This window comes from Barbus barbus (assembly GCF_936440315.1).
Source record: "Barbus barbus genome assembly, chromosome: 10".
Lineage (NCBI taxonomy): Eukaryota > Metazoa > Chordata > Actinopteri > Cypriniformes > Cyprinidae > Barbus > Barbus barbus.
The window spans coordinates 7533460-7556869 of record NC_136738.1 but is presented as its reverse complement, the minus strand read 5'-3'; the positions used below and the strand labels follow the sequence as shown (position 1 = coordinate 7556869).

The window sequence follows — 23410 nt, the reverse complement described above, 5'->3', positions numbered from 1 at the left end:
TCATAGACACTTATGACCAAGACACTGCATACCGATTTTCAGGTCATTTTATCTAACTCTTGCATAGTTATAACTGTTTTGATGTTTTTTTCCATCTTATAGCGCCACCAAGTGGCAGTGCTGCACAAATTTTTTTATTTTACCAAAGATTGAGCTAATACATGTACCGAGTTTGGTGAAGATATCTAATTTTGTTCACGAGCTATAGCCTTTTTCGTAAAATTGGCCCTCCACTTTCGAACGTTTTGGCGTCCCATTGTGACAGTGAGTCGAAATTTCAACTTTTTTCATAATTATTGATATTCACTGTCCAGAGAATTTTTCTGCACTGGTTTGGTTCAGATTGGGCGAAAAAACTAGGACTCTGGACTCTTTGTAGTACCTAGGATAGCAAAGTCCACTAAAGGAAGTAGAGCTTTTTCGCATTTGGCTCCCAAACTCTGGAATAGCCTTCCTGATAACGTTCGAGGTTCAGACACACTCTCTATTTAATCTAGATTCAAGACACATCTTTTTAGCCAAGCATTCACATAATGCATCTCGTAACTTTGTACTTCAGCTATATCTGGTCAAATGCACATTATCATTCTTTTGTTTGGGTTGAACACATCATCTTTGCTTGGTTGGAACAGCAGCTCCGATAATTTCGTCTGTATTTGCTTCTTTGTTTCTGCCACGGGACTTGCATCCTGAGGCAACTAAGAATTACACAAGCTTCAGTCTGGATACAACGCTTACGAAAGTCTGAGATGACCGAACACCTGAGAATAGATGATGCCAACCCCCCAGAAGACCTCAGTTGATGCTAACCCTGGAACAACATATAAAACTACCAAATTTTGCTTAATTGCAACGTTTAATCGCAAAGTTTAATCGCAACATGTAATCATTGTAGTTAATAGTGTTCACCATCTGGTCTATCTACAGTAGTTCACCATCTAGTTTTTTGCCATCATTTTTTCCCTTAGGGGCTCTGTAGAAAATACTTCACATCTGTGTTGCAAAGTAAGGTGTATATGCAGTTCAAAGTGGAGCAGACTGCTGATTGGCTGTTAATGACGACAGGAAATGGTCACTCACTTGGACCCCACACATATTTACACTGACTGTCTCTCGTTTTGCACTCTCCAGCATAGCAGCGACCCTGAAAAGAGAAATTTAAAATTCAAATTCAAATGAGCTTTATGAAGAGAGCTTTACCCTGAAAAGACAACACAATCTCACTAATAAATGGTGAAAAAGATATTGAAATATCAATCAGGCAGATTAATCAGCCAATTACTGGCCTTTTTAAGATAATCAATACTACATCAATACTAATAACAGTGTCTGCTTGACCAAAATATGCTAATTATTAAGGGCTAATGTAATTTTCTGAGAATATATTTAATTTAGTCTGATTACCAATTTTATACTAATTTTATACTAATTTACACAACTTGCTACTACGGTTTTGTACTAATCACAAATGTATTTCAATTTTATTTGTTTACTTTTTCATCAATTTATTAAATTTCTACCATTATCATTTCCGATAGTTGATTAAATTACACACATGGAAGTAGGTGAATTATGTATTGACCAAACAAACAAAAAATAAATAAATAAAAATAACCCTGTATAAAAACTCTTTGTTTCTTATCATGCAATATCTTTAAAAAAGTAAATTTTGTAAAGAAATTTTGATTCGTGTACACACATGTGGCTATAAAACTAATTGCTAGCATTCAAGCATAAGCTTTTATATCAGAAAGGCTTTGAGATTTTGAGAGGACTAGCCATCGCTCACCCTGCTTTCTGCTGCAGATACTGTACTGTCATTGGTCATTTACAAAAATCCTTATTGGTCGACCACTAATAAATAATATCATCATCATCAGGTTTAGGTGGACTAGCAGCTTTAATAGCTTCTATTATAATCAGTTTATGAATAATGAATTGATAGCTTGTAGATTTACATTAAATATTGCATTTTTCAGAGTAAACTGGCACTGTAGCAGTTATGTTTTTATGTGTGTACCTGGTCGAGGGAGCAGAAGTGACCATCCTGCTTGTGTAGATTGGGAGGGCACTGCAAACACACACACACACACTTAAAGAAAGATTCAATAAAAACATGGATAATCAGGCCGTTATATGTGTTTGAAGTAGTGCTGATACTGCATGTCACTGACCAGCCCTGAGTCTCCTGAGCACATCTCTGAAATATCACAGTCATTTACTGCATAGCGACACGAGTAACCTCGAGGATAGAACTGAGACAGAGAGAGAAAGAGAGACAACTTTCACATACACCTTTAGAAAAATAAGTCTGCTTAATTGTATTCAATGTTCAACCACAACAAACTAGTGCTGTCAAGCGATTAATTGTGATTAATCGCATCCAAAATAAAAGTTTTTGTTTACATATGTGTGTACTGTGTCTATTTATTATGCATACACACACATACAGTATATATTTTGAAAATATTTACATGTATTTACATGTATATATTTATACTCATATAATTTATATTATATATAAATAAATATATTTAATATATAAACAACATATTTTTCTTAAAATATATATGCATGTGTGTGTATTTATATATACATAATAAAAATACACAGTACACACACGCACATATATTATGTAAACAAAACCTTTTTATTTTGGATGCGATTAATCGCAATTAATCATTTGATAGCACTACAACAAACATATATAAAAAAATACATTATCAATAAATTAATATACATTTATAAAACTCTATGACTCTCACCAGACATGTGTTATTGCAGCAGGGTCCGTCGCTGCAGTGAGCACCGTTAGACAGAGAGCACTTTTTACAGCACTCTTTAATGCACCCCTATAACACACACACACACACACATACACACACACACACACACACACACACACACACACACACAGCTGAATACTGTAGGCGTACTGTACAGAAGTTATTTTAGTGCCGTCTAGTGTATCTTGTGAACTCACTTCTCTTGGTCCACAGTCACACTCTTCTCCCACTTCCACATATCCATTTCCACACTCTGTGTCTTCAAACAGCTGCAGAACACGCATGCAAAAACAGGCACCACAATCTTGATGAAGAGATTTGCAAACATCTGAGCCAAACAGATGTGATATGAACTGTTCTCAGTTACAGCTAAAGGCGAAGGATGGAGTCACATAAAGACATTATCTATTAACTAAATATAATTTCGCAATATAGATATGATAAAAAAAGGTACAAGAATATTCAAATATGAATTAAAATTTGGTCATATTTAGATTAGGCATGTAGACACATTAACCTGTTAACCACATTAAAAAAACTAAACTGTAGATAATATAATATTAATGAACTACAATGTCACTTAAGTGTCCTTAAAGAGAGACACTTTCATGACTGTTTCTTAACACACTTAAGTACACTTTGTAAAAATGTCAATTTAAAGGTTTAACTATTTAAATCAGTGTGTTTTGTCATGCTGTTAAGCAAAGTTATTTTAATGTGTTGACTAACATACTAAAGCACATGTAAAGTACTGGATTATCATTTTAACTGTATTATTCAATATTACATTTTAAATGTATTAAATTGCAGCTTCATCATTACAAATGTGTAATTACAAATATATTTAAAAACATGAAGTTTCAATAGAAATGACATTAAGGTATATTTTATTTTTTTAATACAGTATATGATTAGCAGTACATTCTGCAGTGCACTTTAAACATATTTCAAAGACAATAGAAGCAATTATGAAATTATATAAAGATGTACATCCTACTTAAGTGGGTTAAAACACTCTAAAATTCAACTAATTGCATTTAACATCAATTTCAACTATAATATCTTTTCATTTTAATTTCCATTCAAGTGTCTGAAACATTACACTCAAGTCTATTCTTTTAAAGTATATTATTTGCAATTTTTTTTAAAAGTATGTACTCTTTTTTAAGTGAAGTGTACTTCTTTTCCTCAAGGGCAAAAAATTAGATACAGTTCACCAATGGAAGAAACACATTTTTCGAGAGAGGAAGAGACTTGACTCGTGGACGTGTAAACCTGGCAAACTTTGATAGCACAAGGAAACCAGAAAAAAAAAAAACCTTATACTTTCTCATTCTGAATCTTGTTACTTTTGAATAAATACTGATGAAGGTGATGTTAATGGTGATGTCTGACCTTGCTGGGTTTGTTAAAGAGGCAGGATCCTCCTCCCTTCAACAGGAACTCTTTAAAATCGGTGATACTGCACTTAGAGAAAGTCCGCGTGTGCTGAACCCTGAGAAGAGAGACAAATGCAGGGAGAAAGTTTTCATAGCTGACGTAAAGAAGCCAAAGTTCACACTTTGAGGGATTGTTTGTCTCTATTTCTGTTCTGTCATGCAAATGACATGCATTCCACTGACAGACCCACTGAGATGCATAATATTTAAAATACTCATTATATTAATAAGAAATAACAACACTGTGTACATTCGATGATAATTTGATATCACACACATGCACACAGTCAATAAAACACACAGTGTGTATCAGCAGGTGAGCTGATGTTAATTATATTTTAAATTCTATTGTATGTTTGTGTGTAGTAAGTAATGATGTTTATAGGTGGCCACGTAGTGATGTCAAAACTGAACGGACACACACACACACACACACACACACACACACACATGTTGGTTTTTGTGGTTTATGGGGACTCTCCATAGGCATAATGGTTTTTATACTGAACAAACTGTGTGCGCTATTGCCCTACACTAACTCCTACACCTAAACTTAGCCCTCACAGGAGACTTTGTGCATTTTAAGATTTTCAAAAAAACACCATTTAGTATGTTTTTTAAGCCTTTTGAATTACAGGGACATAGGCAGTGTCCTCATAAACCACCTTCATATTGTAATACCTCTGTCATACCCATGTCATTATACAAATTTGTGTCCTCATAAACCACATAAACATGCACACACACACACAAACACACAGATGCACACACATACAGGAGTCACAATGATAGTATACTTTATATAGACTTGTCATTGTTGATCCCTATATATCACAAAATGTGTGTCTGGATCATCTTACCCAGTGTCCTCCATGATACAGCCCAGCCAGGAGTTCATGCACCAACAATCCTCTGAGAAAAACAGAACACACACACACACACGCACGCACATATTCAATCAATCAGTCATTTCTTAATATTTTATGTCAGTATCAAAGTAGTTACGTAAGCAAGACTTTTAAATGAGTGTATACTTCTTTTTGATGCTGAATCCCATTGAATACCAAGATTCTGAGCCAAACTCTGGGCCAGCAGTGGTGCCATCGTCCACGTAGAGCCAAACTGCACAGACATCACACACACACACACACACACACACACGAACACACACACACACACACAAACACGAACACACACACACACACACACACAAATAAAGCAACTAAGAAAGAATACACTTCATCTGAGTTTAAAGTTAGCATGAAATAGAAGTTTCAATTGCTTTTTTTCCCTATCGTGACGTATATGAGTGAAACAGCTTCTCAAATAAGAAAAAAAATGAAAGGCTGGACTTTGGGAATTGATTGGATCATTTAATCACACGGGGAGGGGGATTTTATGTTTGTTTTTTTAATTAAAGATTACAAGGGCAGATTAATTGTCAAAATAATTATAAATCAATTAAAAATAAGAATGGTCAATTTAGTTTTCAAGGATATAAATTAAATGATGTGATTTGAGTCATAATTTTCATAATGTACATTCAAAATCAATACTTTTATTCAGCAATGACATTTTAAACTGGACAAAAGTATAATTTTACAAACAGATTTATATTTGAAATAAATACTGTTCTTTTGAATTTTCGATTCAGCATATAATTCTGAAAAAAGTATCATGATTTCCACAAAACAAATGAAGCAGCACAACTGTTTTCAATATTATTAATAATAAGAAGAAATGAGCAGCAAATCAGAATATTGGAATGATTTCTGAAGAATCATGTGACACTGAAGACTGGAGTAATGATGCTGAAAATTCAGCTTTACATCACAGGCGTACATTACATTTTAAAATAGATTGAAATAGAAAACAATTATTTTAAATTGCAATTTTTCACAATATTACAGTTCTTACTGTATTTTGGTTCATTCAGTCTTGGTAAGCATAAGAGACTCAAAAACATGATGTTTGAATATTAATGTAATTTTTGTAGACATTTTATGTGATTTTGGTACACTGAGAGTTAGGTGACTGTGTAAAACAAGCTGTAGTAGTGTTCACTCCTATATAGAACATTTCCTTTTGACACTTTTTGACGAGTTGGACGTTTGCTGTCATGTGATTTACTGACCTCAATGATACCAACCCCACGACTGACAGAACACACCCCTCCAAAATACGCTAGGCTGCTCCGAGCATAGTGAAACGTCATGTTACTGCAGACACACACGGAAGGTTCATTATGCACACTTCACTTCCACACGTGATGTGTGTGTGAGCAGTTAATATGAACAAATATGAACTCACGAGAACAGATGCACTGCATCTGCGTGCTGCCTGATGTGCTGCTGTCGATATTTGGAAAAGTTTCGCAGCATTTCGAATGGAATCACACTAACGGGAATGTGATCCTTGTCCGTCCAGATCTCCACAGCGACCAGCACCACACGTGTGTTCAGGTGTTCTTTAAAGATCTTCCATCAGACAGACAAAAAGAGCAGAGAAAGTTATTTATCGCAATCCCCTCATTCTTCCTCACTTCCTGTCTACCCATAAATAAAATTAAAGGTGAACTGTCCCATAATTCCCATTCATTGATACATTTTTTTACATTTTTAAATTTTTTATGCATTTAGCAGACGCTTTTATCCAAAGCGACTTACATTGCATTCAAGTTACAGTTTTTACATTTTATCAGCTCTTGCTTTCCCTGGGAATCGAACCCATGACCTTGGCGTTGCTAGCGCCGTGCTCTACTATATGAGCTACAGGAAAGTAGATACATATATCAATAAAACACGTATGTGTTGAATCACCCAATAATAAAATGTGACATTCTGTAGTTTTGTCTCATATTCATCTTTTAATCATATTTGTAAATGTCTCGACTCCACAGCCAACAGAGAAATTTTGTCTTTACTGTTCCAATACTTTTGGAGGGAACTGTATGTGACCATGGACCACAAAACCGGTCATAAGTGTAAATTTTTTGAAATTGAGATTTATACATAAGTGAAGAGAAGTGACATTCAGCCAAGTATGGTGACCCATACTCGGAATTCGTGCTCTGCATTTAACCCATCCAACGTGCACACACACAGCAGTAAACACACACACACCGTGAACATACACCCGGAGCAGTGGGCAGCCATTTATGCTGCAGCACCCGGGGAGCAGTTGGGGATCGGTGCCTTGCTCAAGGGCACCTCAGTCGTGGTATTGAGGGTGGAGAGAGCGCTGGACATTCACTCCCCCACCTACAATTCATGCCGGCCGGAGACTCGAACCCGCAACCTTCGGATTACAAGTCCGACTCGCTAACATTAGGCCACGACTTCCCATACATCATATGAAAGCTGAATAAATAAGCTTTACATTGGTGTATGGTTTGTTAGGATAGGACAATATTTGGTTGAGATAAAACTATTTGAAAATCTGGAATCTGAGAGTGCAAAAAATCTAAATATCGATAAAATTGCCTTTAAAGTTGTCCAAATGACGTTCTTAGCAATGCATATTACTAATCAAAAATTACGTTTTAATATCTTTACTAAATATCTTCATGGAACATGATCTTTGCTTAATATCCTAATGATTTTTGGCATAAAAGAAAAATTGATAATTTTGACCCATACAATGTATTTTTGGCTATTGCTACAAATATACCCCAGCGACTTAAGACTGGTTTTGTGGTCCAGGGTCACATATATGAAAAGTTCAGATGCAAAAGCCGTCTGGAATTTTGATCTAAAATATGCATTTTTTTATCAGGCTCCTATGTTAAGGTTCAGCAAATGTATTCTAATGGCAATGTATAGATAATTTTCTATGCAATTAAAGTGAAATAACTAAACATAAATATAGGAGCCTGATAAAAATGCTAATTTTAGAAGAACATTTCAGCATTTCTATCACACTCTCTCTTCTTTAAAGGTCCAGAAACCACTAGAGGTTTCTGAAAGCCAGCTCTATATTGTTAAATGAATTATTAACACAAACTGTTCACTATAAACTAATCATTAAGGTTGTTTTAATAACACTGAAACTCACAGCATCCACCAGGTTGACCACAGATTTGGCATGGTTGCGTGTTTGTTGCTTGGTCCTCACTCTCTTAAACTGTGGGAGAATATTCACATAGTTACAATTATATAATCATTAAATCAAAAGATCAAACAAACACTCAAACTTTATCAGTATAATTCCATTGTAAAAAGGACACCTTAAAATAAGGTGTAACCAAAGTTATTATTATATTTAAAATGTAGGCTACTAAACTATCATTACAAATATATTTAAATACATGACGTACAAGTTTAAGAAATGGTATTGACATATATTTTAGTTTATCATAAATGCTGGTCAGGATATTCAGTAGTAGTTTAACCATATTTCAAAAATGATAAAATTATGGAATTACATATAAAGATGTACTTAAGTCATAATGAAGTGTGTCAAAAAATAGCAATTAACATGCAAATAAGTGTCCGAAACATTACATTGCACTTGCAAGTGAATTCTGACGAAGTACATTATTTTCATTATAAGTACTAAAAGTTTAAAAGTATGCTAAGTAATTAGAAGCCCAATGATACTTTCACATACAGTGCTAATATTGTCAAACAGCATTAAAACACACCATGCTGTGGTCAATGACGATCATCAGTTCAATGTACTTCATCTCCTCAAACACGTTCCTGGGCATCTGGAAGAGAAACAGGAGAAAAAACATGGCTCAGCTTATTTCCCATCTTACAAATGCTGTATGAATGCTCCTCACAAACAGATAAAAGTGTTCTGCACTTTCAGACATCACAAACCCTCATAATGGGATGCTGTTACTTTCGTGGGATGAAAGAATGTGCATTGTTCTGGATCAAAGTTCTTGGCCGGATCCCAATTTACAAACTTCTACAACATACTAATTTAATTGATGAGCTTCAGTTTAATTAATGGCCTCAAGACTGGCTGCTTCCTGCACACTGAAAGCATGCAGTTTTCACAGAGATGGAAAAAGGCAGAAACTACTGTTCAAAAGTTTGTGGTCAGCAATATTTTTTTAATGTTTTGGAAAGCTTCTGATGTTCACCAAAGCTACATTTATTTAATAATAAATATAGCAAAACAGTAATACTATAAAATAGTATTACAATTTTAAATAACTGTTTGTATTTGAATATATTTTAAAATGTTAAGTGTTTCGGTCTTTAGTGTCACATGATACTTCAGAAATCATTTTAATATGTTGATTGAAACACCTCTTATTATTGTCAATGATGAACACAGTTGTGCTGTTTATTTATTTATTCTTTGTTTTGTGTGTGGAAACTGTGACACAATTTCAGGATTCTGTGATGAATATGAAGTTTGCTTATTTGAAATAGATTTTTTTGGTACTGTAAAATTATAATGTCTTTACTGTGTCTTTTGATCAACTTAATGCGTCCTCTCTGACTACAAATATGAATTTATTTATTTCAAAATGGGGTTTTCCCATGACAAATAAAACTGATTGATTGATCCATAATAGCTACAGAAGCATCGATTCTTTTCAAAATCGTAAAAATGTCTTGTGAATCCAAATCTTTTGCACACCATTATTAGTAAATTTTACTAGTTCATAAAACTAAATCAAATAATTAACGAATGTAACAAATTACCTAATTCATTCATAGTTACTTGATGTTTTACGTTCATGCATTTAAAACTACTGTGGCAGCTTTGACCTTTTGTCTGCAGCTGAAAAGTTGAGTCACGAACTCCTCCTCCTCAGCCATCCCACGGCTTGTGTGCAACATTAACCCAAAAACCATGAATGGATGCATATTTCTGAAATCCATCATGCTGTTTTTAATTGACTAAAATTTAGAATATATTAATACAGTCTAGTATAGATAGTATGCAAATTGGGATGCAACCTTTGTGTAGTAAAAGTGCCAGTACTATTGCTACTGCTATTGCACAAGTCTGAGTCAATCTGTCTGATATTTTGGAATGTGTGCTGGTTTGCATAGAGTGTCATTTATAGTGTTCTTGCTCTGCTCTGCAGTGGATCACTCTGTGGCCTGTATCCAGCATCAGCTGCATCCTTCTCAAACCCTTACAGCTCGCTTTTTCCTCCGTCGAAGCCAAGACAAATCCTCCTCCATGCCTGTGCACACACAAACAAGTGTTTGCTTGTCAGCTTTTCCTACGCTTTTGTTGGTCTCTTCAGGGATTCAAGTTCTTAGTGTCCCTCCCCAAAGAGAATTTTAATCTCTAACAAAAGTGTAACATTGTATTCAGTGAAAAAAATTAACATATTCTCTATTCTCCAAACAACATGCAGATAATTTTACTGCCAAAAAAAGGGCATCCAGTGCTCCTGCGGTATAATGAACTCAGCTAAAAGTTATGTGCTGTGAAATCTTTTCAGTCTTTTAAAGGATTCACAAGGTAACTCGTACTACTCACTAACTAACTGATTTTTTTCTTTATTTGTAGTCGTTTAAATGCTCTTCTTTTTTCTGTCTACTACAAAGCAGCCAGCAGACTCATACAGACATTTGTTGAAATATACTTTTTAAAGAAAAACTTCACCCTAAAATATAGAACACTACTATTTTGAACTGTATTATTTTAAAAGTGAATAATGATGTTAATTATAGTCTGTAAAAAGCTATAGAAATATACAAAAAGTAAACAAATCATATGAGCTATGTTAATAGTAGTGTTTACTGGTGCAGTTTTTTTAAAGAGCAGCAAGAACGCTTTCTAAAACATCTGATTTTGTGTTCTACAGAAGAATAAAATAATACCGTAAACTCCTTGTGAAAAGAAGTACACTTTGGCATACTTTAAAAAGAGCACTTATATACTTTCAAATAACATGCTTTGAATGGGATGTAATGTTTTTGGACACATAATTACATTTTAATAGCAAATAAGTTTAATTAAAACAAATAGTTGAATTTAGGAGTTCTTAGGACTTAATATGACTTAAGCACATCTATATATCTATTTATCAGCAAGAGCTGATAAAATGTAAAAAGAAAAAAGAACTGTAACTTGAATGCAATGTAAGTCGCTTTGGATAAAAGCGTCTGCTAAATGCATTAAAAAAAAAAAAAATTCACAATTACTTGAAATATGGTTAAAATGTATTTCTGAATGCATTGACAATATTTCTACTGACACTTGTCATTATATACAGTATATATATATTTACTGCAATTATTTGTAATGATTAAGTTGCAGTTTAGTACATTTAAAATATATTAACTTTAAATGTAATATTGAATATCACACTGCAGTTAAAATTTTCTTTACATGTGATTTAATATAGAATGTCAGTTAATATTAAAATGAACCACATTAAAAATAAAGTGTACTTCTTTAAAACACGGCAAAAGACTGATTTAAAAAGTACTTTTTGTTTGATATTATTATTATTAAAAGTGTACCTAAGTGTGTTTAAAAGCAGTCATAAATGTGTCTCTCTTTAAATGCACTTAAGTGGCCTTTTATTTCATTATTATAATATTATCTACAAGTACAGATTTTAATATAATTTTGAGATTTGAAGTGCACTACAAGTGCACATACAATTAAGTGTACTTCTTTTACACAAGGATGCTAATATTTTCATTTTAGTGAGAACTCTTCCTTAATCTGATATTGTGGGTGCTGAGTGAGAGCTGTGCTGTGTGTACCTTCCTCTCCTGCAGGTGTGGTTTGCTGCAAGATAGTCGTCCTGCGTAACATATGTGGTCTCGCTGTTCCCTCCTAATGAAAAACACAGAGCATGAGCAGCCAGATCTTACCAAGTTCATCCAAAGTGACTTCATCTGAGCATGTCAAATAATATGCACACATGCTATGGTGCTTTAAAAGGCCTTGTGCTTTTGATTAGTGTTTATAATTAATTGTGCTGTTTGGTTTTTGACTGTTTTTTTTAGAAGAGGGTTTGTTAGTTTAAAATAAAAAGTTCAGAGATTTAGTTGAAAGTGTGTAAAGCCAGTGTGTGTAAGGAGAGAGTGAATGGAGTTCATTAAAGTGTTTACAGTTGCAGTTAATGTGCAGAGGAAATGGCTACACTAGAGCTAGTAACATTAGCAGAGCCATTCACAAAACAGCAGATTTGTATATGTTCTGTCGTATATCTAATATTCTCACTGCAAGCTTCATTTGCCCAAATTAAAGGGACAGTTCACCCAAAAATGAAAATTCTGTCATTAATTACTCACCCTCAGGTCGTTTCAAACCCGTAAGACCATCGTTCATCTTCAGAACACAAATTAAGATATTTTTGATGAAATTAAAATAGCAACGCAACTGCAACATTCAAAAGGACTATTTGAACAATGCTGTTACTACCTTTCTGGGTCCTGAACGTGGTAGTTGCGTTGCTGTCTATGCAGGGTCAGAAAGCTCTTGGATTTCATTAAAAATATCTAAATCTGTGTTCTGAAGATGAACGAAGGTGGAACATGAGGGTGAGTTATTAAAGGTGCACTAAGAGATTTTTGTCAAACGATGTTTATATTTGAAAGCACCAAAACAAACACATCCATACCCCAAAAGGACCTCGCCCTTATTTTGAAATCTCCGCCTCACACATACGTGCACAACCATGGCAACGACGATCGCGGAAACAAGTGAAGATGACACACAAGCATATTCAAACAAAAGCCAACATGGATACGTTGTGTGAAACGAAGCAAAATCAACTTTACTCACCTATCGAGAAGAAACAATGCAACGTCCGATTCAAGCCCTTCCTATTCCTTGAGTTCTCTCCACTGCTGGAAAGCTGCTCCGATATTTATGCGGGTCAAACCTCTTGCCTGATCGTAACCCTTCTTTTTAATATTTAGTTTTTCTGATATTTTCCTCTTTTTTATCTACCATCTCTCTCTAACTATAGTCGATCTACTAATATCCGTCCTGTGCACTCAAACTGAGCTCTCTCTTCTCTGTGTCATTAGAAGACACACCCCCCTTACTGCTGATTGGCTACAAGTGTGTTTTGGGACTCAGTCCGACGCTGTGGTGAAAAGTGTTTGTCAAAAATCACTTAGTGCACCTTTAATGAAATCATTTTCTTTTTTGGGTGAACTATATCTTTAATGTTATGCAAGCAAGTAAAGTAATGGAAAATTGTGCTTTTTTTTGTATGCTTATAGGACAGAAACACATATTCAGCATTCTCATGAGATTTCCCAAACATACACTACCATTATGTTCAGAGAGACTGCATTTTTTATTATCAAAAATACAGAAAAACAGTAATATTGTGAAAGATTATTGAATTATTGAATTATTATTATTTTAGATCATTCTCTAATGAATGGAAAGTTTGACTAAGATGTTTTTTTAAATATATTGTAACATAATAAATGTCTTCACTCTCATTTTTTATTAATTTAAAGTGCCCTTATTAAATTAAAGTATCAATTTAACCAAATATCGTAAGCAAGAACTATGTCTACTGTGCTATGAATTTACTACCTATCACATATTACTATTTATGTATATCTCACACATTTCAGGTAAAATCTATAAGAATTTTGTTAAATCTCTACGATTCTCTTAAAAATAATAGTAAAATAATTAGATGTTCAGTCATCAATGTGCTTAAGTTTCATGACTTGTACAGAAATGTTTTAGAGTTAGTCTGTGGAGCTGGTTAAAGTGTGTATGGAATTAAGACTAACCATAGAGTGATTCTGTTTAAGTGGCTCAATTGTGTACACATGGACTCCATCATCAAACATGCCACTGAAAACCAGAGAGAGACAGTTACATTATTTAACTGCATTTATGGAAAGCAACTTACAAATGCAAAAAAATAAATAAAAATAAAATACAGACACAGCTGAATAAGTCAGTAGAGAAAGCTTTTAGGCATTAAGTGGATGAATTCGCTCCTGTACTCACTGTAAACCATTACAGGTGGACAGAGCGGCATGAGAGTTGTCATTCCCTCTGATCTGGCCGTGGTAATAACAGTGCTCTCCACCCTGACAACACACACACACACACACACACACACACATGTTCAGTTTTGTCCTGTTCCCCATAATGCATTTGTTGCCACAAACTGACTGTAGTGGACATTTTGGTATATAAATGCATGGATGCCAGCATTCAATAAACAGTCTAATGTTTCAATACTATATGCATTGAAGAGATTCGGCGTGGAGTGTCAGTCTCTCTTGGCATTGCTACTGCAGTGTCGTCTGCTGGTCATGTGAGCTGGTCTGCAGGTGAACTGAGCTGCGCTGATTCAGCAGTGAAGTCACAGACTCTTCCTGATTTAACACCTATCAGCATCTCTCTCTCTCTCTCCCTCTGTTCATGCGCTTTTCTCTGTGTCTCTCCGTCTCTCTCATAATCCTCATGCCACTTCTGTCATCTTCCAGAGACATCTGATCTCTCGTCACACAACACTGCAGGCGGTTACACTCGAAAAACAAATGGTTTGGCTTTTGAGTTATGACAGCTTCTAATGAAATAATTTTCAACCAAAACACGACACTGAGTTAGAGGAGATAATCACTGGTAACATAACCACATTTGACTATTGTCTTGTAAAATTTACTCCTGTAGTCTTTGTTTTATTTACAACTTTGAAAAATCCAGTGAATTTTTTACAGTGAAACCAGAAACCTACCCATGAATTTAGACTGACATGTTATAGTATAATTATGAGTTTATACTGTACTTCTGGCACGAAAACCATTTTCCGTTTGTGTCCAAAAGATTTATTATTGATATCATTAACAGGAAGGATAAAAAAAAATGTATTGCAAGGAAAACAGAAAACCATAATTTACACAGTATAATAAATATGAAAGCAACTGTACTGTTTTGGTTCCTCAATTATAATAACAGTCTTGGTGTGTGAGGTACTGTACAAAAGTTTTCAAATGAAATGGTACTGTAGTTATTATTAATGCAATGATTAAAATAGCTACTATATATGACTACCTATTCTCTAAAAAGTACACACAGTCCAGAGTGAAATGACAGAAAATGAATTGTTTTGGTTCATACCTTCCAAAGGATGGGCTTCCCATTCTCATAGTGTATCTCCACATAGTCTGAGGACAGCAGGTCACTGGAACACACAAACACACACTAATATGAACTGGCACAAACGCATAATCATCTGTTGATTATGGATATCACAAGACTCTAGTATTCTGGCTCAAGTTAACACGTATCGACCGCTTTCTGAACCATATCCTTGGCTGAAGACTATTTGCTTTGAAAGGAAAGTATCTGAGACCAATTTTGTTGGACTGCACTCCATAATTCAGGCCAAGTGTCACTGCACTCAGTTTAACATATGTGCAACACGTTTTTGGCATATTTTCAGCAAGTATATACCCTACATGCAAGTATATTAAAAATAAAGTGTACTTCTTTAAAACACGGCAAAAGACTGATTTAAAAAGAACTTTAAAAATAACTTTTTGTTTGATATTATTATTATTATTATTAATAGTGTACCTGTATTTAAAAGCACACTGCTTTTATGACTGCTTTTAAACACACTTAGGTACACTTTTAATAATAATAATAATATCAAAGTATAAGTATATATTCACTATTTGCCTATTAGCATGCATATTACATATTACTAGCATATTACTAGGTTATTGGCTTTTGGGAAAAACTGAAGGACTACAACTGTTGTCCGATTCATTAAACATAAACACACATCCTTTTGGTAGTGAGTAGATATCTTTTTAAAACATTTTTGTATGTCAGTAACACTTTATTTAAAAGACCAATGTATATTACTAGCATGTATATTAATATTGGCTGTTTATTAATACTTATAAATCACACTTATGAATCATACTTATTCTGCATGACAACATTTTATGACCATATACCTAAACTTAACTACCTTACTGACTGTTAATAAACAGCAAATTAGGAGTTTATTGAGGCAAAGGTCGTAGCTAAAAGTTAACAGTGAAAACCTTAAAGTTTCTTATGTTCCCCAAGGCCAATAAACAACTAGTTAATAGTGAATATGTATTCCATAATCTAAAATGTTACCATATGTTGTTCGTATACATTGCATATATTATACAGCAAGAAATATGGGTAACACTTGAGTATCTGTAGAGACATTTCTGCATATTCTACAAAAACATTTCCTGGCAGCCCTGATCATGGAGCAGGACAGCAGTGATTTTTTGTGCACCCCAGAATGACTGTCCCATCTGCACTGCCGGGATAACATACTGTAGCTGTATGTCTAATGCGTTCTATCAAAAGAGAGCAATCTAAGAGGTATATTAGACTGAGACTGACATATTCTTCACATCTGTCGGATTGAGTATTTATGTAAAATAGAGGGTAGGTGCGTGTCAGGAGGTGACACTGATTCACCTTCAGCGTCCTTCAATCATCACAAGCCTTGACTTGAGTCAGCGAGGCAGAACACACAAATATGCACTCTAGCTGACAAACCACTAGCTCTCTCATTCTTAGCTGACTGCTCACTTCAACAGAGGCCACTTTCTGCCAGAACGGCGTTTTCCTGTGACCTTGTGGTAATGACTCAATTACACAGTGCAGGTTAGCTTAGAAGCAAACAGGGTTGCGACAGCGCCAGAAGGCTTGGATCAGAATATTAGACTACTTTTAGCATTAGTGGAGGTGGGTTAGGCTAGTGTGAGGGAATAACAGGACACAATGTGATATAAAGAACTGTAGGCATTACATCCTTCTCTCTGTGTTTGGCCTTGATCTAACAATACTATTGACCCAGTTTTCCACACTAATCCATCATGAACTGATAAAGTGGCCCCAGAGGTTTCTGAGTATTCCTACAATAACACCTTGTATTCCAATGGCAACACTTTCAATCAACAGCCATTTGCTATTATTGGCTTAACCATTTTCACACTAACTTTAAATTTAAGAGGGTTAAATCAACATTTCTGTGCGGCCTCGGTGATTGTAGCAACAAAGATGAAGTTATTAGACTTTCATTAAAGATTACAAAGTTGACTTTAAAGTCCCATTGCACAGAGCTGTTTATGGTTTCAGCTTGTAGGCAAAAACTGAAGGACTACAGCCGCTTTCCGATTCACTAAGCGTGTAAACTCACATCATTGCTGTAGTTGTGATCCTTATTTAGCCACTTGTTAGCAATTTACACTACCATTCAAAAGTTTGGGGTCAGCAAGATTTTCTAAAAGAAGTCCCAGAATTTGCATTGTTCTGGATCAGAGTTTTGGCAATTTACATATTTCTACAACATATTAAAGGTGCCATAAAATGCATAGATACAATATTTTAAATTGTTCTCTGATATCTACATAGAAGGTATGGGGCTTAGGTAAGGGCAAAAAATCTTCAGAAATGGTTTTACATGTCCATTTAAAATCCTAGGATTTGTCCCTAGAATGAAATGGTCTGTTATTACCTTATTTGGAAGGGTCATGAACAGTAATGTTGAGCTCTGCTCTGATTGGCTGTTTCACAGTGTGGCTCAATGTTGAGCTCTGCTCTGATTGGCTGTTTCACAGTGCGGTTCATTTCAGTAGCTCACACAGCAGGAAGGAAACACAGGAAAAATCTATATTTCAGTACTTTCTCTCACAGTTATACCGTTGGGTAATTATACTGTAAATAAAATGCGGGCATCAGGGGCCCGCTATTAATATGCGGGGCATTGAAACTGCTTTAGAATGCACGATCGATTTAGTTTCACTTTCGAGATTCACAATTGCACGTACTCTGTTTATACTATGGAGCGGCAGTACTTACCACACATTTTGCAAGATCAGATTCTTGTCAGTGGTGCTCAGGATCTGTAAATCATTCACCATCATCCTCAGTCATCTCTTCTTACTCTGTTTATGTGATAAGTGAAATTGTATGTACTGTAATGTAACAGGCTACCGCTAGCAAGGGGCTAACCATGTCCCTTTAGTGGCTCGCGTTATTTTATTAGAACCTGTTATTTGCTTTCCGTGCCTTTCTGAATACAGACACCAACCCATCCCTGCACTTCACATCCCTGGAACATATATTTCCATGATATGCCATTTCTGCTGTTGTCCTTGCTTGTTTCTTCACAATACCTGCAGAACTTCTGATGATTCGGCTGTGCAGGTTTGGCTGGCGGCTGGCATAGAACATGTGTGTGTATATATATATATAATGTTGGGGGCGTAACTATTAATGATCCCGACTGTAACGTCACAGTCGGTGTTATGTTCTGCTTCGCTTATTTTTCAGTGGTCTTTCGCATTCACGAGATTTACATAAGAAGAGGGAAACAATCGTGTTTGAGACTCACGGTATGTCATTTGCATGTACAGAACTGTTATTATTCAACTATGCCAAGATAAATACAGTTTTCCATTCTATGGCACCTTTAATTTAATATGTGCTTTCATTTAATTAATGACCCTTAAGACTGACTGCTTTATGCACACTGAAAGCATGCAGCTTTTCATAGAGATGGGACAGTGCAAAAAATAATGTTCAAAAGTTTGTGGTCAGCGAGTTTTTTTTATGTTTTGGAGATAAGTTACTTATGCTCACCAAAGCTGCATTTATTTAATAAAAAAGAGTTAAAAAACAGTAATGTGGTGAAATATTATTATAATTTAACATTACTGTTTTCATTTTTTTTTTTTTTTTTTTTTACTGTGATAATTTATTTAATTTTGAATTTTTCAGGATTCTTTCAGTATTCTTTTCAGGATTATGAAATAGAAAGTTTAAAATCATTTATTGGAAATTTTGAAATTAACCATTGTTACTTTAGATTAATTTAAGGTCTTGAAAGTATTAATTTCTTTCAAAAACAACAACAAAAAATATCTTAAAATATTAATTCTCATTTGAGGTCTTTATTTATTTTATTTATAAATTCAGAAGTGTTTGCCATTCTAAAACCAATTTGAACTTCCATTGGGAACCCATGCTAAAAATGCTAATTTAATGCTAAAATGCTAATATCAAGAATACAAACTGACCAGCTCTATTCTCCAGAATCAAGACACACCAAACTAAACACAGTTCAAAGTTATACGATATAACGCCTCAGCATGTCACCTCAGTGAATCTAATCTGATACAGGAAGTGTGCGTGCTGAAGCATCCTGCAGCTGCCGGGGGTGAGGAGGCCAAGGGAACAGGGCGAGGCTAGGATGGAGGGATGTGATGAGTGATGTTTTGCAGGTGCAGCCGGAGCAGGATTCTCTGAGCTACAGTCGCTTGGCTGCATGCTGTGGAGTGGCTATATTTAGATCAAGACTGTCGCACAACCACAACACTGGCCACATGCTCACAAACACCCAGGCACACACACACAGAGGCATAGCGAGAGAGAGAGAGACAGTGTGTCTGGGAGGTAAACCGCATATCAATCAAAGCGGTATGACAGACAGACACCACTCTATTTTTATAAATTTTTATGAATTTTAATCTTTGCACACCGCCTTTCCTAATAATGTGCTAGTTAGCAAGTTCGACGACGAATGAGGCTAAAGTTTACAGTCTCAGAGAACGGCTCATCACCCCATGGAAGAGACGGGCAGGGTGAGAAGAGTTTTTGACAGTAAAAAGGGTGTTGTTTTACACTACCAGTGAGAAACTTTACCAAATGTATGTTATAGACTTTTCATTAAAACCCTAAGGAATCAAATCGACTTGTGGAAAATGGGCATCTGATGACCCCGTTAAAAAGAGTACTTACTATACAAATAATAAACTGTTAATGTCAGGGTTCTGTCACTTCATTCCTGTTTATTCTTCGTTTGTTGACAGAGCCCTGACACTCCTATTGTCTTGTATTTTTGTGAGTATTCATCTTTGAGTTGGCTTGGGCCCAGGGTTGCCTGGTCTTCAAATAAAAAAAACAACAACAAAAATAAAACAGCTTAATTGTTATTAAAAAACTAGCCCAAAACTAGCCCAATCACATTTTTTCCATGGTTTTCCCCTTTGTCGGAATCGTGTTCTGGGGGGTTGGTAAAATCTGTGGTAAAAATATTTTCTTTCATTTATGCTATCTGCACTTAGTTTAAAAAAATACACTTTTAAGATCAGAAATACATACCATATATACTATATATATATTCAGATAATATATATAGCGCACATTAAGGGGCCGTTCACTCAGAACTTGGTTTTTAAAAAAGCGCAGCACAGGACGCAGGGGTCTCGAGACGCAAATATCATAGAAAATATCAGGCTCTTTTTTAAAGAAACAGGTTGTGGTAATGAAAAAAGATGTTATATCCGGACACAGCCACTATGAATGCTTTCTCTGCTATGTTGCTGTCACAAAACTGTAACAAAAGCTCTCAATGCTTGCCCGACCTTCAGGGACTTCTGATTGGTACACTGTTTTGGAACTGTCATTGATGCTATGTGTAAACTTGACATGGCATTTCAAAAACACGGCGCTCATGTGTGAGATGATGCAAAAGACACTAGCGCAACGGTCATACACGTCCAGTTAGTGCGGATGGAAAACAATGGAAAAGTAGCACTTTGGAATGGAAAAACTCTTTCTGTGTGAACACCCCATAAGCTCACTTCTTTCTCACACAGGATTCTGTGTGCGTGAGTTTGTTTTAACCACACATAAACACATTCTGTTCAGATGAATGTCTGGCTTTGGAGCTTCTAGATTATTGAAGGGTGTAGTTACAGTATATAGTGTTTTGGTTACAAAACCTGCAATAACCATTCAGGCGGCCAACACCACTTGATACTGAATACAAAAAAGTGGAAGAAAGAAAGAAAGATATGGTGTTATTTACAGTGTAATTCCATGAAGCTGAATGGAAATGGATCTAAGCACAGAAACTTTGCTTCCAGTAACACAGAAGAGAGGCTCTGTATTCCCATAAGTGCATGTGTTAGATTGACAGAGACACAACACATCGATAGTCTGGCACAGCAACAGTCATGAGAGGCAAATGCATGTCATGAGTGTGTGAGGCCTGTGAGAGTCTGAACATATAGTGAAACAGCAACTTAGCGATACTCACTTGTTTAATGTGAGGTCCAGAATGAATTGGGATCCAAAGGCCTGAAGTTGAAATGAAGCCTGAGCGAGATGGACCTCCTATTGAAGGAAGGAAAAAAGATGCTAGAATGACCGACCGTCACTGATTACAGATAAATTCCCTCGAGCTATCATCGGAAATGTGCCTATTTTTACTTTGTGCTCATAACAATGTGAAGCAATTCCACAGCAATATTTGCCTAATGTTATCATAGCTGCAATAATCACAAACATATCTTCTTATCATGATAAGGCACGGCACTGGCTGAAACATGGCTCATGCAGTCAGATTTTGTATGTCTGTTTTCATCTCAAATGGTACATAATGTGAAGTTGTTTTGAACTTATCTTTTGCTTTGCTTCCATTAAGTTAATAAATAAAAGAGAGGTCACAGGATGAATTATCTTTGAAATGAATTATCTTATATATATAGTATTTAAATCATTTAAAGTATCGAAACAAAAGTGAATAAATCAATAAATAAATAGGTTTTATTAAATGGTGCTATACTGCATAAAATGTTTGGGTTGAATTTCTAGCTTCATTAATAAAATAATTATTATAAAATTAAGAGTGTGCCATAATTTTTAGACACACTCCTAATTTTTGAAATGTACATCTTAGGAGTTTGGTCACGACTGACAGCACTGACTGGGAGATCAATCATGTCGTTGTCATTCATTAAAAAAAAGTGCCTGTAGTCTATCATGGATACCTGAAGGAGGCAATTTTTGTTTCTTAAAGGAATAGTTCACCCAAAAATGAACATTTCTATGAAATCACTATAATCCAAAAGTAATCTACACAACACCAGACCATCAATTAACATCCTGTGAAGGGAAAAGCTTTGTGTTTCTAATGAACAAATCTATCATTAAGGCGTTTTAATTTTAAACTGTCGCTTCTGGCCACAATACAAGTCCATAATCCATAATAACACTTCCTCCAGTGAAAAAGTCCATCCATGTTGTCCTCTCACATCAAAATAAACCGGAATATTTGTATAGAGCGTGTTTTAGACTGTTTTTGCTTGTAAACAGTGCTTGATCTGTGCATATTTCTCACCTGATTCAGAGGAGATGACTTCTTGAGAAAACAATGTTATGTTTATATGGACTTAAAATGCAGTTAATAACGTCTTAATGATGGATTTTTTTTTCTTACAAACATGCAGCTTTTCACTTCACAAGATATTAATTGATGGACTGGAATGGTGTGGATTGCTTGTGGGTTACTGTGATATTTATAGCAGCTGTTTGGACTCTCATTCTGACGGCACCCATTCACTGCAGAGCATCCACTGGTAAGTAATGATGTAATGCTACATTTCTCCAAATCTGATGAAGAAACAAACTCATCTACATCTTGGATGGCCTGAGGATTAGTACACCATCAGCAAAATTGTAATGTTTGGGTAAACATTTAAATTAAAACCGTCTCATATCCTGTCTCAGCTGTGCTGTATAGGGTTTCTATTATATAACCTGAGGCATCATGTTCTGTAACAGATCCTGGGTTGAATCTGCTCTCACCTGTCCATGTGGGTCAGGAATCTTAGCGTGAGTGTTCAGGTCATGGTAGGTGCTCTCCGAAACTTCGTTCCGGTAGTAGATGAGGCGAGATGGGTATGTGAGTGTGCGCTCTGACTCCTGCGCCCCACTGGCATTGTGCGTCTGTCCGGCTGCAGTATCATCCTTCTGTAGCAGCAATGACACTGCCTCCCCGGGGATCTCAGCCTCCAACACTGACAACATACATGCACACACACTCGCTTGATGAACACTCCTGACGCTAACGCCATCTAAACTAGGCCAATCTGACACTGAACCACAGAGAAACCTCAAATATTGTCAACATTCCCTAAAGAGGAAGATTAAAACTATAGTAACACTTCAGGAATTTAGGGAGCACTATTCACTATTAAGCTGCTTATTAGCATGTATATTACTAGCATATTGAATGTTTATCAGTATTTATAAAGTACAAATACTGCATAACCATATTTTAGATTTCTTAACCCTACCAATACCTAAACTTAACTACTATAACCTTACCTACTATCAATAAGCAGCAAATTAAGAGTTTCTAGAGAGAACTCTCATAGTTAAAAGTGAATACGTGTTCCCTAATCTATACCAAAATGC

The 23410-nt window shown here is 35.4% G+C and overlaps 1 protein-coding gene across 1 annotated transcript in view; it reads right to left on the bottom strand.

Annotated features, from left to right (window-relative positions):
• The window catches only part of LOC306875700 (disintegrin and metalloproteinase domain-containing protein 23-like), a gene marked incomplete at both ends in the record, with an annotated part of 36004 nt that overhangs the window by 11078 nt on the left and 1516 nt on the right, over window positions 1-23410 (bottom strand). Inside the window, 19 exons of the mRNA XM_079426401.1 lie at window positions 1081-1144; window positions 2021-2071; window positions 2175-2255; window positions 2766-2852; window positions 2984-3055; window positions 4182-4281; window positions 5086-5137; window positions 5260-5347; window positions 6360-6444; window positions 6536-6702; window positions 8279-8347; window positions 8868-8933; window positions 10333-10379; window positions 11920-11992; window positions 13924-13987; window positions 14147-14229; window positions 15266-15329; window positions 21249-21325; window positions 22799-23010. Coding sequence (XP_079282527.1) covers window positions 1081-1144; window positions 2021-2071; window positions 2175-2255; window positions 2766-2852; window positions 2984-3055; window positions 4182-4281; window positions 5086-5137; window positions 5260-5347; window positions 6360-6444; window positions 6536-6702; window positions 8279-8347; window positions 8868-8933; window positions 10333-10379; window positions 11920-11992; window positions 13924-13987; window positions 14147-14229; window positions 15266-15329; window positions 21249-21325; window positions 22799-23010 — 1602 coding nt within the window. The remainder of the gene's footprint in view (window positions 1-1080; window positions 1145-2020; window positions 2072-2174; window positions 2256-2765; window positions 2853-2983; window positions 3056-4181; window positions 4282-5085; window positions 5138-5259; window positions 5348-6359; window positions 6445-6535; window positions 6703-8278; window positions 8348-8867; window positions 8934-10332; window positions 10380-11919; window positions 11993-13923; window positions 13988-14146; window positions 14230-15265; window positions 15330-21248; window positions 21326-22798; window positions 23011-23410) is intronic.